This window comes from Ctenopharyngodon idella, chromosome 14 (assembly GCF_019924925.1).
Source record: "Ctenopharyngodon idella isolate HZGC_01 chromosome 14, HZGC01, whole genome shotgun sequence".
In the NCBI taxonomy this organism is placed as follows: Eukaryota; Metazoa; Chordata; class Actinopteri; order Cypriniformes; family Xenocyprididae; genus Ctenopharyngodon; species Ctenopharyngodon idella.
This window is the reverse complement of record NC_067233.1, coordinates 2,000,684-2,018,918: the sequence shown is the minus strand read 5'-3', so window position 1 is coordinate 2,018,918 and position 18,235 is coordinate 2,000,684. Positions and strand designations below refer to the sequence as shown.

Sequence of the window (18,235 nt, the reverse complement as noted above, 5' to 3'; positions counted from 1 at the left end):
CAGAGATGTGCTCCAAACAGACGCGTCTGATGGCTTTTGACAACGTGAACGCTGTTGAAATAATCAGTGCTTATTTGTTTTAGGTGGATTAAAAACAGAGGTGGTTTAAGAACAAATGAGCTAAAACTAATTTCTGTACCATTATTTGCTTCAAAGTCACCATGAAATCAAAATTGACAATTCTTATTTTTGCATGGAATATTGCAGTATTTATTATGAATGATTTATCAAAATAACTTCCCCTCCCTCTTGCAGCGACAGCTCTACTCTTCTCTGATGGCGTGTTTACTGGTGGGAGAACCTGGAAACGTCTATAGAGCCCAAACCTTATCAAAGATCTAGCTAAGCAAGACATTTTGGACTTCCGACTGACGTCACACAAATATGACGGCACTCTGGAGTATGTACAATGTAATCATATTTCAGCAAACTCAAAGAATCAGTGAGTCAAAGCTCCAACATTACAAGACATAACCTATTTCGCAAGTGTTTGCAGAGACAGGTGTGTAAAAAAATATCTGTTGAAAATCTCACACCTGCAAAATAAATGCATATCATCACTTATTCTCTGCAATTTGGTTGGTAGGAGACTGAACACCTGCAAAGCTAACTGTAGTGCTGATTTCTTGTTTCGCAGCACGTCATCTTTCGAGTGGTGAGTAAATGGAACGCCTCCGGAAATCTGAGATGTCAAGTAGGAATATCCCACATCCGACTATAAATGGAAGCTAAAATCTGATTTGGTAATGGAGCGCTGCAAGCATGACTCCTAAAAGCCGGAAACGAGTTTGCATTTTAGCACTTCTGATTTCATCGTCCCGAAGTCAATGGGTTTTTTAATGGGTTGTTGGTTAAATGCCTGAAATAAAGCCTCATTATGTTTATAATAATCACACACTTACAAACCATCACACCTTAAACTTTCACGGAAAATGTTTTTAAATAAAGTCTGAAAGAGTTGTCTGAAAGTCATGAGACTTAATTTATATGATTAGCTTTCTACTTCTGTATTAAAAATTCAAAATGTTCATTTGTGAAGATTATTATGGTGAAGAAAACGTGTAAGAATCAAAAACTTAAGCTTCTGCAATAATCAAAGAAAAAATCCTGTTGTTTTTTGTTGAGGGAACCAGCGTGACAAAAATACACCAATGTTGTTCCAGGACCAACAAGGATGTTGATACAGAAACATGTCTTGGCAAAATCAGTCACTGATGTATTACTCAACTGCAATGAGAGGCGAACAGAAAAGAGCCTGTAAAACAAGTGCCAGAAATCCAAGCAGATCCCTGAGCATACAGAATAAAGATACAGTACAGAGAGGTCAGCAAACTCAACTCGCATATAGAGGATATATGCAGTTAGTCAACACACATCACTTAATCAGCTGTCCCACCTAAAGCCACACGGGCAGCAGAAGCATCATAGTTGATCCAGAAGGATACCCAGGACAGGATGGTGATTAGGATTGAGGGCATGTAGGTCTGCAGGATGAAGTAACCAATGTTCCTCTTGAGTTTAAAACTCAGAGACAGGCGTGGATACGAACCTGGTCCAAAAGAAGAGAGAGAAGGACAGTTTCATTCATGCTCTTCAGTAAAATGCCCCATTTTGGAAATTGCAATAATTGCACGCTAATAGGGGTGTAACAATATATCATGTCACAATATATCACAATACAAAAATGCAACAATATGTATTGTGTATAGTTCACCCAAAATGAAAATTACTGTTTAAGTTTACAGAGTTTTAGTGTCAGTTAACTACTATATAAAATGTTGAATATAATGCAATGGGGGGATATTTGTGGGTCCTGATAATGCCAAATGTCTTATGTTACCAGTTAAAAGTGGTCTACATTATTTTAAATATATATTTTTCTGTATTTTCAGCTTCAGAATCATGAATATTTTTATTCTGGGGTCACTATTGTCCTGTGCATTGGGTTACCAGCACCAAGTCCAAGCCTATTCATTTCCACCCCAATGTAATACCAAATTTAGCATTTTAATCAACAGTTAATTTTTGTTATCCTTTTGTCATATGTCTTGAAGTATCGCAATAATATCGTGTCGTGAGTTCAGTATCGTGATATGTATCGAATCGTGAGGGTATCGTTTGGTGTCTGTTTTTATTCTTAATCTCTTATTTTCACCAATATATCTTTTGTAACACAATAAATGTTTTAGTGTCACTTTTGATTGATTTGAATTTTGTCCAAAACCTACTTTTGTGAACTATTCCCATGTTTTTTGCCTGATCGCAACCAGACCAGTGCAGAAATATCTGAATATTAATAATTATCAAAAAAGTTGAAATTTCGATTCATGGTCCCTAAGAGTGCCAAAACGTTCGTAGTAGGCGGAGCCACTTTTACTAAAATGACTATAAATCTTGAATGGAATCAGATATTTTCACCAAATTTGGTACACATATGTATGGGCTCAATCTTTGGTCACATTAAAAAATCTCAGCGATTGGACACTTGGTGGCGCTATAACACGAAAAAACCCATGAAAACAGCTATAACTACACAACCGTTAGTCCAATTGATGTGAGAATTGGCATGCAGTGTCTTGGTCCAAGGAGCCATGATGGTCTATGAGGACATTAGCGTATGTCGAAAAACATGGCCGCCATCGGCCAATGAAATTTGAGCATTATTACTTTTGATTGATTTAATGCGTCCTTGCTGAAAGGGTTAGTTCACCCAAAAATGAAAATTCTGTCATTAATTACTCAACCTCATGTCATTCCACACCCGTAAGACTTTCGTTTATTTTTGGAACACAAATTAAGATATTTTTGATAAAATCCAATGGCTCATTGACAGCAAGATAATTAACAGTTTCAAATGCACAGAAAACTACTTAAGACATATTTAAAACAGTTCATGTGACTGCAGTGGTTCAACCTTAATGTTATGAAGCGACGAGAATACTTTTTGTGCACCAAAAAAACAAAATAATGACTTTATTCAACAATATCTAGTGATGGGCGATTTCAAAACACTGCTTCATGAAGCTTCAAAGCTTTACAAATCTTTTGTTTCGAATCAGTGGTTCGAGCGTCTATCAAGCTGGCACAGTCACGTGAACCATTGAAATTTCGAAACGTTTGAAACACTTAGGCCGTAACGAAGCCTCGTTTACTGAAATCACGTGACTTTGGCAGTTTGATCGATACACGCTACCACGGATTCAAAACAAAAGATTCATAAAGCTTCAAAGCTTCATGAAGAAGTGTTTTGAAATCGCCCATCACTAGATATTGCTGAAGTCGTTATTTTTGAGCCATCAGATTTTATCAAAATTTGTGTTCTGAAGATGAACGAAGGTCTTACGGGTGTGGAACGACATGAGGGTGAGGAATTAATGACAGAATTTTTATTTTTGGGTGAACTAACCCTTGAATAAAAAAGAAAAAAATCATTTTGACCCCAAACTTTGTAACGCTGGTGTACCTAATTGATTATAAATAAACTGTTTTTAACATCAGCCTTTTTCTTGCTTATTGCAGATTGCTGAGTAATTTGATAAATCAATGCATTGGTCCAGCTCTAGTAAACAAACAGGCCACAAATATATATTAGGTGGCAGAACAGGTCAGAATAATAAGCGGCGTGTCTGAGAGTGTGGGTAGAGTCAGACAGCCAGACTGCGTGACTTTATCTGTTCCTGAAAGGCAGACCAGTGATGATAATAAGACTGGAGAAAAACACAAATTATGTGCACTTACTCACATGCTTACTCATCGCGTACATCGCTTCAAGGTTTAGCGAAAGGACACTGTAACTATATATATGCAGCATGCAATAACATCTGCAGCACAGCATTTCAGTTTGTAATAATTTGGTGGTTAAACTGCAGAGATCATACCAGGCCAGGGCTTCTGTGTGCTCACAGATGTGTGTGTAATGATTGCTGCACGTAGCTCATAAAAAATTGAAAGAATTCAGGGTGAGACCTATTCATTTTATAATATTAGTTTTGCTTTTGTTTATAACTCGAGTCTTGAATAATCATATCTTTTGGTTTGTGTCCTTCAAGGTTCAAATTAAAAAAAATAAATACCTTTCATTTGTAAATATGTAATCTGCAATCAAATGAACTGCCTTTTTGTACTGTTGTCATAATAAAACTGCTCATGCTGTGATATAATATTTCTGGTCATACCGCCCACCCCTACAGTAGATCAAACATTACTTTTGAACAGATCTGACTCATTGTCCCAACTGTACCACACACAGAAAAAAGAGAATAAATTCAACCTGTGGAGAAAACCACGTTCTTCGAGATGAGTTTGTAGTCCACGATGGAGAACTGAGGCAGTTCTATCCTTTCCACCCCGGTAACGGCTCCATTTCCCCCTCGCCAGTAAAACTCGATGTCATCTGTAGTGTAGCCATCTGGAGGATCCCAAACACATGTGCGTTAAAACAAACTGAACATCTGAGTGCATCTCCATACAAATGAGGAACAGCAGCAGGAAATGAGCTCTGGATAAAGACTGTATTACTTCCTTCTGCAACCAAGCTTTAAGGGACTTTAAACCAATACAGAACAAAACAGGGCCTAAAAAGTTTTTTTTTTTAATTATTAAAATATAAATATAATAATATTTTAATATTATTATATATACATTTATATAAATATAATAATATTTTAATAAAATATTTTTAAAAATTAAAATTCTTTTAGCGTCTTTTTCCACAAATTTTGTATGTATGCAAACTGTATAATACCCAAGGTACACATTTCTAGTAATTGTGCAGTTAATTCTCATATTGTATTTTCAGAAAGTTAAGGAATATTTTTCCTCTCCACAAATGTGTCACTACCGAAACACAATAATAAATAATTTAATAAGAAGGGTCACATTGACCTATTGAGATTTTGTTTACATCTACCTTGGAAATATATTTTTTGCTATTTTTTAAAAAGGTTTTCACAGGTAAATTGATAACAATTACAATTTTAACAATATTTCAAGTGTAATTTATGAGATTTGTTGTATTTTGAATCCGATCTTTCTTTGTAAAAGTCAAAGTTTATCATACTGATTTCAAAGTGAAGGATTCATTAGTTTGAATAAACATTGAACCAAACACTATAATAACATCTTAGCTGATAATTCAATATACTTTATTTTTGACAAAACATCCCATGTTTCGGTCGTGACTGCACATTTTCGGTAGTGACAGTAATGTGTTGGTAGCTACCACATCACATTACAGAATGTTAACTCACATACTAAAACACAACGATTTGCATAACTCTACTAAAATTTTGTTTATTTCCCCCAAATAAACAAATTATGTGCTCCCTTTTGTTACTACCAAAACAATGATGTCACTACCGAAACAGTCACAACCGAAACATGTGGTGAAGTTTCGGTATTGACAATTTTAGATATTTTTGTGCCTAGCTCAAAGATGCTAATCAGCACATGGTTAGCTAGCACAGTTCTGAACAGTTGTACACAGGAAAAAAAAAAAAATTATCAAATAACGCTCAAAAAACAATGATGTCACAGCCGAAACTTCACCAGGTGTTTCGGTCGTGATAATTTTCTATACTTTTGAGTCTAGCTCAAAGATACTAATCAGCACATGGTTAGCTAGCACAGTTCAGAACAGTTGTACACACAGAAAAACTAAATTTTATTGAATAACACCCAAAAAAAGTTTGCTTAATTGCAGATAAAAGGTGTTTGTTAGTGACGTTTCTTAAAGTTCCACACAGATTTTCAGACTTTGAACACATTTAACTCAAAATGATGGACTCTATCTACTGTGAAAGAGAGGCTATGAGAGGGAGGAACACAGGAATATTTCCTGATCAGAAATGTAGAAGTGTGTTAAAATCAGTCTCAGACAATGGACTCGAACACACACTGTTTCGGTAGTGACATGAAAATGAGGGACACATTTTTTTTTTACATAAAGTTTCATGATTTAAAAATAAAACATAAAATAATTATTTTTTTATCAAAAAAAAAGAATCAAAAATATATATTTAAAAACAGCAATGGAAAAAAATTGCAAAAATGGTTTTAAATAAGTTGAAATTTAGGGGTTAGGGTTCGGGACAGACACCTCCCAATTGAAAGTACCCAATAAATTTCGATTTTATATATATTAATCTTACTGATATTTTAAATATTATTGTGGGATTCAATATATAATAGAAGGATCTTAGTAAACATCTAAAATTTGAATACTTTAAATGTGTTTTTGGTTGTGGGACAGCAGTTCACACCAATTCTGTAGAATGGCCCATATATATATTTAATTATAATTATACATTATTTTTGCCGGTTATCCTGCTTTGTTGATCATCATCCTCAAGAGGTCAATTTAAATATTATATATTACAAGACAATTGTTTTCTATTAATTTACATTAATAGAATTTTATTTAAACCAATTTTTTCCAATCAATATTTGGGACATGTCTAAAAAACATTTTAGCAATAAATAAACAAAACTTATACGATTAAAACAAACTAAATAAGTATGCAAATATGGGTAACAGGGTTGTAAATGTAGCCTCAATTAAGATGTCACTCAACAGGACCAATTATTTAATTATTGATAAATTATATTTGAGACTGTTTATGTGTGGAAAGGATCCATACTATTAATTTATTTAAAACTATTTTATAACTATTATTAATTTAAAAATAAATGTAATATATTGTCGAAATTATGTTTTTTAACAGTTAAATTCAAGAGGTAATGCAGACCAAAATTTTAAGGGTGAAGCACATTTTTTGATGGTTGTATTAATCGTTTTAACTGTGTTCAAGTTAGTTATGAGGGGGAAAAAATACTGAACATATAAAAAATAAATATGCATATTGCATATTTAGTCAAAATTATGTTTTTTTTCCTTTAATTGCATTCCACCCTTACTTCAACATACATTTCAGTTCAACATGGGCCATGAGGGCCAATTCAAATTCAAAAATAAAAGCAAGCCAGTTCTTAATATTTTGCAACATCTTGAAGAGAAGAGATCCAATAGTTCTCGCAACCAAAAACATGGCATTTGTGTTTTTAATGCTTTACATAAATCAACAGGACACCAAAGTGCACCATATTGAAGTGCAATATAAATATTGACGGTGACATTTAGATTTCAAAACAAGTAATCATTAAATTATGTAAGGGTAGAGCTGGTTATGAAACAGACACGAATCCACATGCGTGAAGGAATTTGTGTTTGCGCTTGTTCTCCATCCTCGCTAAGGTTCCTTCTCCGTCTGCACCAGTTTGTCTGTGTGCAACTTATAATGAGAACCAGTGACCTATTTAGTGTATTGAATAATTAAAGATGAGCTTCTGATTTCTTCATATTCAAGGGAGTTATCTCTGCATGACTTAGCAACCAGGTACAGACTTAAAAAGGCCAACAAAGCTGCAGGCCTTATAAAGCATTAATGAACTACTCAGCGACAAAGATAACAAATACAGCTTTTTCATTCGGTTTAATGGGCCAGAGAGCAACGTGATGTATATATACGACAAGAGCTTCAGCCATGTGACAATCATCCGATATGTCTTCTTAGCGTGGGAGCATTTGGAGTCCATAACCACATAAGGTTGAGTCGTGTTCACCCCGCTGTCTGAAAAGGCTTTTAAATGGCGAGCAGAGAAGCGCAAGAGAGAGAGAGAGAGAGAGACGAGGACTCCAGAGAAAACTGCTGCTGGACTGGGAAGGACTGGTGTTTCACTTTCCATTAAAACTATTATCTCCGTGCCACCGCGTCTGATTCTGTCAATTGACTGGCTGATTACTGTCAACAGATCACATCACTTTACTCTGCTCTGAGGGGTTACTGCTACTGCTCCATTATTCCCTCAGGACCTTGAGAGAAAAAGGACGAGAATAAGGCGAGCTGGGATCCACATCAGACTCGAGTGGAGAGCTTCTACTTTGCTATGCTTTCAAATCTGCTTCTGAATCGCGGCCATTAAAAATGTATCAAGAATCAAGTTTATCAGGGAGAAGTAGGCTTAAGCTTGTGTCTCATTAGCCTGCATGAAATGGCACACACTGGCACAAAACATTTCTGTTCCAGGATGTTACATCCCAGCCCTCTGCTTTCTGACACCGAGCACAGATATGCAGATGAAATTTATGAGAAAAACACGCAATTGTGCGTGCAGCGTGTGCACGAGAAAGACGCTGGATAAGAGAGATCGATGAGAAAACACAAGTGTGGGGGAGAAAATGAAAGACAAGCAAGGTTGCAAAATTGAATCGAGAATGCCAAGTGTATGCAAGCTGAATTAGATACTGAGGTAGAAAACAGGATGCAGTATTCTAATATATATATATAGGTCAATGACGTGACAGGTCATTTTTTTGTCCAAAGGCCAATAATAATATTAAAAAAACAAAGATATGACATCCAACGTATGTATATGGAAGCCCGTTTCCACCACTAAATAAAAAAATAAAAACAGTAATTGCGAGTTCTCACAATTCTGACTTTTTTTCCTCACAATTGCGTGATATAAAGTCACAGTTCTGAGATATAAACTTGCAATTGCGTGATATAAAGTCACTATTCTGAGATAAACTCGCAATTGCGTGATATAAAGTCACTATTCTGAGATATAAACTTGCAATTGCGTGATATAAAGTCACAATTCTGAGATATAAACTCGCAATTGCATGATATAAAGTCTCAATTCTGAGATATAAACTTGCAATTGCGTGATATAAAGTCACTATTCTGAGATATAAACTCGCAATTGCGTGATATAAAGTCACACTTCTGAGATATAAACTCGCAATTGCGTGATATAAAGTCACAATTCTGAGATATAAACTTGCAATTGCGTGATATAAAGTCACAGTTCTGAGATATAAACTCGCAATTGCGTGATATAAAGTCACAATTCTGAGATATAAACTCGCAATTGCGTGATATAAAGTCACAATTCTGATATAAACTCGCAATTACGTGATAAAGTCACAATTCTGATATAAACTCGCAATTGCGTGATATAAAGTCACTATTCTGATATAAACTCGCAATTGCGTGATATAAAGTCAGAATTCTGATATAAACTCGCAATTGCGTGATATAAAGTCACAATTCTGATATAAACTCGCAATTGCATGATATAAAGTCACAGTTCTGAGATATAAACTTGCAATTGCATAATATAAAGTTACTATTCTGAGATATAAACTTGCAATTGCATGATATAAAGTCACAATTCTGATATAAACTCGCAATTGCATAATATAAAGTTACTATTCTGAGATATAAACTTGCAATTGCATAATATAAAGTCACAATTCTGATATAAACTCGCAATTGCATAATATAAAGTTACTATTCTGAGATATAAACTTGCAATTGCATGATATAAAGTCACAATTCTGATATAAACTCGCAATTGCATGATATAAAGTCACAGTTCTGAGATATAAACTTGCAATTGCGTGATATAAAGTCACAATTCTGACATATAAACTTGCAATTGCGTGATATAAAGTCACAATTCTGATATAAACTCGTAATTGCATGATATAAAGTCACAGTTCTGAGATATAAACTTGCAATTGTGTGATATAAAGTCACAATTCTGACATATAAACTTGCAACTGTGTGATATAAAGTCACAATTCTGAGATATAAACTCGCAATTGTGAGAAAAAAAGTTGCGAGTTTATATCTTGCAATTCTGACTTTATTACACGCAATTGTGAGAAAAAAGTCAGAATTCTGAGATAAAAAGTCGCAATTACTGTTTTTATTTTCTTATTTACTGGCGGAAACGGGCTTCCATATATGTAAGGTAGTACAACTAGATCTTTTATTGAATCCAAAAGGTTTTAATTATATTTTCCTACATATAAAGGTATTTTAAAGATTTTGAAGTGTCAAAAGGTCATTCGGTTTAACCGTCCAAAGGCCAATACAGCCATTTCATTTGTGATTAAAATATCTTAAAACATAATAAATGTATATATTTTTTATTCTGGCATGATTTTATAACATCATATATCAACATAGTGCAAAATGGTGTTAAAATTATGTGTAGAAGTCGTTGCTTTGTTATGAGAAAGAATGTCCGGAAAAATGAATTTCATTGATGTCATTCGGAGTAACCAATATAAAGGGACCATTTTGGATCAAGTCATGTGGTCAATATCATGTGACAGGATGTGACATCATTCAGACACCTGCAAAGGATCACATGGTCATGAAGCAAAGTAACTAACTCTCTTTTAACTATTTGAAAAATTCATGTTTTCACTTGCTCATACGCACTCAAACATCAGGTCATTCGGTACAACCGCTATAAAACATGGAAAATGTTGTAATATTTTAAAAACTTGTACTAAATATAAAATGTTTGACTGTCCTTTTGCTAGCTAGCTAGATATCAGCCTGTTAGCATTGTTTGAAAATATCGTCATTCAGTAAAACCAAAATTTTGGTTAAACCGAATGACTTTCTTGGTGACAAATTTTGTCCATCTTGTAAAAAAAAAAAATGACAAAAGCAGTGTTAATTGATAAAAACCACATAATCTCATTGTTAACACTTAATAAAACTTAATTATATCTCCATTATGTTTTTTTACACCTTATTCGTCAATGACCCATATATAGTATATTCCTTTAATAGTATTCCACTCTTACTTCAACATAATTTTCACTTCAGCATCCTTTGGGGCATGCTGAATTCAATTCAAAAGTGAGCCAATTCTTAAATTCTACATTTTGCAACACCTTGAAGAGAACAGAGGGAATGCGTAAAAGAAGAGGGAAAAGAGCCAGAAATGGAGAAAGAGGGGGAAACAGGAATACTGCAATGCATTAGTAGCTGAAGGAAGCCAGGCCTGACCCTCACTGTTTTTGTGCTGCTTAACGCTTCTGGCAACTTAATGATCAAACGGAGGCAGCCTGTGCCTGAGCATCACATCACAGCGCTGTAATCCATGACTCCAGGGATGCAGATAAAACACTGAGAAGACCTCTCATTCTTCTCTTATGTCTCTCACTTTTTATTACAAGAAAAATTGCGTTACACACAATTACAGGCAATAATGACAAAATAGAAAGCCCATTCATCTTGATAAAGAGGGAGATGATTAGCTTTTGTTATGCCTATAACTGCATAATTTAGCACTGCTGTCATGGCACAGCTGAACAAGCACATCATCTGTGTTTAAAGGTTCTGACATCAGATGGGTCTGCCTAAGACATAACCGATTATACGTTGAACCTATGCTTTCAACATAGTTTTTATTTAATCAGTTCGGTGATATCGGGTTTACGGATCAATAGCAGCACTTGGTGGATTTCCACAGAACAGAACAGACCAACAACAGGTAAACCTCTGTGAGTTCACAGGAAACACCAGTGTTTACAGGTTGAGTGACTTACTTAATGCATCGCCTGCTTAAATTATTCAGCTGTTTACCTCAGCCATTCACCTTCAAATGCGTAGCTTTTTAAGTTTAATGTTACAGTATTGCATTATTATTATTATCTCATTATTATTTATTATTTCATTATTAACAATAATGGCATTATATTTATGGCATAAATACAAATTATTAATAAAAAAGTTCATAATAATATACAATTATTTATACGGTACATTATTATTATTATCATCATTTTTCATTGGTAATAAAAATAAATAATAAAATAAAATAAAATCTTTATGCATATCGCTTATAAGTTCAACATGAAAATAAATGTTAGAAAAATAATAAAAACAATATCAGTTGACCTCTAGTCATGGCATAAATACAAATTATAAATAAAAAACAACAAACTATTTAATGATAATATAATTTATACATTATTACTACATATTTGATTGTTTTTAATATTATTTTTCATTATTATAGTAATAAAATAAAATAAAATAAAATATCAATCTGTATATCGCTTAAGTTCATCATGAAAATAAATGCTAAAAAAATAATAAAAACAATATCAGTTGAACTCTAGTCATGGCATAAATACAAATTATATAAAAAAAACAACAAACTATTTAATGATAACATAATTTATATATTATTAATATTATTATTACACATTTGATTGTTTTTAATATTATTTTTCATTATTATATTAAAAAAATAAAAATAAAATAAAATAAAATATCAATCTGCATATCTCTTAAGTTCAATATGAAAATAAATGCTAAAAAAATTATAAAAACAATATCAATTGACCTCTAGTCATGGCATAAATACAAATTATTAATAAAAAACAACAAATTATTTCATGCTAATATAATATAATTTATACATTATTATTATTATTATTATTATTATTATTATTATTATTATTTATTTTAGTGTTTTTAATATAATTTCATTTTATTATTAATATAATATTCTTATGATAATAAAATAAAATAAAACTCTGCATATTAAAATAATATCAAAATATATAAAAACAATATCAGTTGAACTTTAGTCATGGCATAAATACAAATTATTAATAAAAACAACAAACTATTTCATGATAATATAATATAATATAATATAAACATTATTATTATTATTATTATTATTATTACATATTTTATTGTTTTTAATATTTTCATTCTTATGGTAATAAATGAAATAAAATGAAATAAAATAAAATAAAATAAAATAAAATAAAAATACATAAATAAAAAAAATAAAATTCATTCTGCATATCGCTTAAAAGTTCAACATGAAAATAAATGCTTGAAAATCTCTAAAAACAATATCAGCTGACCTCTAGTCATGGCATAAATACAAATTATATAAAAAAAAACAATGAACTATTTCATGATAATATAATATAATATAATATAATATAAACATTATTATTATTATAATTATTACATAATTTATTGTTTTTAATTTTTCATTCTTATGGTAATAAGTAAAAAAATAAATAACAAAAAATAAAATAAATAAATAAAAAATAAAATTATTTCTGCATATCGCTTAAAAGTTCAACATGAAAATAAATGCTGGAAAAATCCTAAGAACAATATCAGCTGACCTCTAGTCATGGCATAAATACAAATTATATTAAAAAAAAAACAACAACAAACTACTTCATTAAAATATAATATAATTTATACATTATTACTATTAATAATAATAATATAATTATTATCAGATATTTTATTTTCATTTATTTTTATTTTTATTTATTTTCATTTTTATGTTAAAAAAACATCAGCTGACCTCTGGTCAGGGTGATGATGAAAACAGACACAGATCTGGTGCAGTGAGAGGATCTGAGTCGAGTCAAGAAGGACAAAAGGTGCAGCACTCACAGCTCTCGATCTCCAGCGTGCAGTTCTGCTCATCCAGCGGGTATCGCCTCAGGTCCATCATACAGGCAGCGGTGGTGGTGATCCTGAATGCAAAGCAGAGACAAGGGACTGTGGGGATTACTGACGCTTCTCAAGGACAACAGAGACAAGGCAGAGCTGGAGTAGCCCTCCTCCCCTTCCCTCCATCTCTCCACACATCTATATAATCAGACCAGTCTCACTTCTGAAGCTCACTATGACATGGAAAAGAGTCTGCTGCAGTGCTTCACAGCCTAAAAATGGGCTGCAGATCTGTTCGAGAACAGCAGTGAAAAACAATCAATACATTCTAGAAAATCTATTCTATAGAATAAAAGGTATGGGAGAGGTGCTGATGTTCACTTGATCTCAGTGGATATTACCTGAAGGAAAACAAGCGCTCTTTTGAGGCGGACCCAACCGCAGCGGCATTTTCACAGGAAATTAAAACGAGGTCTGGAAACTAAAATTTAATAGATGTCCCTGAACTTCATGTGGGTTTTTAAAAGTTAATCTGGAGAACTGCTTATCTTTAATAATTTAGCTCACAATTCAATTCGAGAGCCTTTTACATTAATTCTCAATGCAACTTTGTTTACTATTTTTTTTGTGAATGTTTTCACCTTGGTTGAACCAAATTGTCTGCAGAAAATGTTGTTAACTAAATGGAGGCAGATCTGACTGCCAGTTTGCAGTCTGTTGTGAGGATATTTACTCTCTCCGTCGAGACGCACGTCATGAAGAGAGCAGACGTCGTTTTGAGGGGGACGGTAGGTTAACTTTGTTGGTTAAAGCGATAGTTCACTAAAAAAATGAAAATTCTGTCATTTACTCACCCTCATGTCATTCCAAACCTGTATATGTTTTATTTCTTCTGCTGAACACAAGAAGATATTTTGAAGAATGTTTGTAATCAAACAGTTGATGGACCCCATTGACTTCCACAGGAAAAAAAATACTATGGAAGTCAATGGGGTCCATCAACTGTTTGATTACCGACATTCTTAAAAGTATCTTCATACAGGTTTGGAACAAATAGAGGGTGAGTAAATAATGAGACATTTTTCATTTTTGGGTGAACTATCCCTTTAAAGATTACGAGGGCACATGAATAATAATAACAAAAAAAAAAAAAAGGTGTGCACAGATAAATCATTTATAATAAACACTGCAACATTTCTGTAAAATAAAAGAAAAGAATTGTCAATTTTGATTTCATGTTGACTTTAACTTGTCACAATCATTTTACACTTCTACTTGATTTTGTGAAATTTTAGAGTTTCAAAGTTAATTAATTAGTAGGTAATAAGTAATTAATTTAAAAATAGTGCTGCCAAACGATTAATCACATCCTAAACAAAAGTTTGTGTTTACATGATATATGTATGTGTGTGTGTGTGTACTGTGTATATTTATTATGTATATATAAATACACACACACACACACGTGTATATTTGAAAAATATTTATATGTGTACATATGTGTTTGTGTGTGTGTGTGTGTGTATGTGTATATGTATGTATATATGTATATATATATATATATATATATGGAATGAAAGTCTGAATATATGGAATGGAACTGGAATATATGGAATGAAACTTGAATATATGGAATGAAAGTCTGAATATATGGAATGAAACTGGAATATATGGAATGAAATTTGAATATATGGAATGAAATTTGAATATATGGAATGAAACTGGAATATATGGAATGAAACTGGAATATATTGGAATGAAAGTCTGAATATATGGAACGAAACTGGAATATATGGAATGAAACTTGAATATATGGAATGAAACTGGAATATATGGAATGAAAGTCTGAATATATGGAATGAAACTTGAATATATGGAATGAAAGTCTGAATTCAAACTTTCATTCCATATATTCCAATTTCCATTCCATATACTCAAACTTCATATTATAAATACAATCATTTCCTGAACGGCATGCTGTAATATTTATATAATTTATATTATATATAAATATAAATCTTTTACATATAAATATATATTTTTGCTAAATACACACGTGTGTGTGTGTGTGTGTGTATTTATATATACATAATAAATATACACAGTACACACACATATATTATGCAAACAAGCTTATTTTAGATGCGATTAATCGTGATTAATCATTTGACATCACTATTAAAAAAAATTATTAAAATATTTTAATAAGTAACATCTTCCTCAGGCTTACAAAACATATAAAGTGTAAGCCTGTTGTGTATTATTTTACATTTGGGTGTAGAATTGCATATTCATAATTGAAAGCGTGTTGATTATTATCACTAACAGCTGATTTTACTCTAAATGATCTGTTATTAAATGTTCTTTCGCTTTGCATGTTTTGTAACGCTGAGGAATATTTCAATGATTTTTATTTTTCTAGCTAATACAGTAATTTCACCCAAAGCACCTCTGATTGATTCAGGTGCGTGAGGCACTATATATATATATATATTTTTTTTTTTCCATTTATGTAGGTTGCAATTTTTATCAGCATATGGTCTGTCAGCATATAGAGAGAACAAGCCTCATCTCTTTCTTTGTTCACAACTTTACAGTCATAAATCAGCATGCTAAAAACATCAACACTCTGGAGATTCCCAGCGCACCATTCCGCAATCACAATTCCACAGGAAGCACTGTGGAAGTACTGGGAGCTCTGGGAAATCAGGAAATTAGGCCAAGATGGCAGAGGTAAAAATAACGGGCTATTTATAGGTCGCTACATCATCAGCAAAAGTCTCTGTGCATTTCGGTGTCTAAGAGATGGATAGATTAGAGAGTTATTGGTCTCTGGAAGCATGTTGTTGGAAAGCTGTGAGAAGAGTTAGACACGCAGCCTCAGTGTCTCTCAAGTTGATCATGATAACTTCCTCTCTCTCTCTCTCTCTCTCTCTCTCTCTTTAACATTGTTAACCCTTCCTCAATCTCACTCATCTCTGAACCCCCTCCTTCTCTTTCCATCTTCCGCCTTTCTTTCACTACATACAGTTCATCTCTTTTTCTCTGTGTTAGGGGAGACCATTGGCAGTTGTACCCGGAGGCAATTTCTAACAAACTAAATTTCATTAATCATAAATAAGCTAGAATGATGACACTTATTCAGCACATGCTCAATTTAATATGTTTTCCAACATATGATACACTACCGTTCAAAAATTTGGGATTAATACTTTTTCTTTGTTGAAAGAAATTAATACTTTTATTCGTCAAGTATAAAAAGCAAGTGACATTTAAGACATTTATAATGTTGCAAAAGATTTCCATTTCAAATAAATGCTGTTCTTTTGAACTTTCTATTCATCAAAGAATCCTTAAAAAAAAAAAAAAAAAGTGTACACAAGTGTTTTCATGAGCATCAAATCATCATATTAGATGATTTCTGAAGGATCATGTGACACTGAAGACTGGAGTAATGATGCTGAAAATTCAGCTTTGATCACAGGAATAAATTACATTTTAACATATATTCACACAGAAAACAGTTATTTTAAATTGTAAAAATATTTCACAATTTTACTGTTTTTACAGTATTCTTATATCAAATAAATTCAGCCTTGGAGAGCAGAAGATAGTTTTAAAAAGATTTTAAAAAATCTTAACAAAACCATATTTTTATATATATATGTAAGGATTGTCAACATTAACGCGTTAACATATGCGATTAATTCAAAATTCTTAACGTGAAAAAATTATTTACGTCGCGCAGTTACATGATCTTAAATTCCATGCTGATTATATCAGAGATGACAGAGAGAATTATTCATTCCAGTGTCTGTTTCGCTTTAAAACACGAACTCTCTGTCATATTGTATCTGTCATCATTGTATCTGAAGAGCGCGAGCCCTCCCGCATCGCTGTTCCTGTCTGAATGGAATGTCGAAACATCCCACATGGATAGAGCAAACCAGCGTCTCGCTATGAAAGTTTTTATGGCTGAGGATTGCAATCAAAGTAAAGACGATTGCGGTGACGTACAGAAGCATGCGTGAGTCTGTTATATTAATGCACAAACAAATCATGTATGAGCGCTCTCGACGCACTGATCGCACATTTTGTTTATGCACAGACACATTTCAGTACATTCACGCTGTTTTCACACACATTCAGGATAATGTTTGGATTTGTCCTGTATATGTTGCTGTGTACTTTAGTAAATATGCAGGTCAAGGTGGTTTTTTTGGCATCTCCATGTGGTCCTGTTCAGTATCGCAACTTGACTTGTCTAAAATGTAAACAAGCTCTTTGCTGTTGCACATACTATTATGGGTGCTTTGGTGTAGCCTACATAAATGTATGAATTATATGAAATCATATCATTTGGTTATTTGGTGTCCTTTTGGAGTCTGCAAGTGTCTTTTTTTGGAAAGACATCTAAATTTACCTTGAAAAAAGCTGAAAAATACAGTTTTGTGAAAATCACACTTCAATCTGATCGTTTACTTTGCTGGATATAGGCAATGATGGCAAAATGGACGTGCTAAACAAGATAAATGGTGTATGCTTAATTTCACGATAAGTGTGAGATTGATCGAGATTAAGGGTGCACGATTAATCGCAATTAAAAAAAAAAAAAAAAAAAAATCTATTGACAGCCCTAATATATTTATATTTATATTTATATATTTATATATATATATATATATATATATATATATATATATATATATATATATATATTATATAAAAATCTAGTTGTGGACTGTTCTCGACTTTCTAGCTGATCAATATATTTTAGTAATAAGGATTTAATTTACTTCATACAATTATAATGTAGGTCCCACTGAGACTTTTCCTTTAAACATACATTATTCATGAAAGCTAAAAAAATAATACCATATAAAAGGAGAAAACAAAGTAACATAAATACATATTAAGGCAATAACATT

At 32.5% G+C, this 18,235-nt stretch overlaps 1 protein-coding gene across 1 annotated transcript in view; it reads right to left on the bottom strand.

Moving 5' to 3' along the window:
• Nucleotides 1–18,235, bottom strand: part of gabrb2a (gamma-aminobutyric acid type A receptor subunit beta2a) — a 53,202-nt gene that overhangs the window by 9,214 nt on the left and 25,753 nt on the right. The window contains 3 exon segments of the mRNA XM_051859765.1: nucleotides 1,397–1,549; nucleotides 4,271–4,408; nucleotides 13,308–13,390. Of these exon segments, the coding sequence (XP_051715725.1) occupies nucleotides 1,397–1,549; nucleotides 4,271–4,408; nucleotides 13,308–13,390 (374 nt within the window).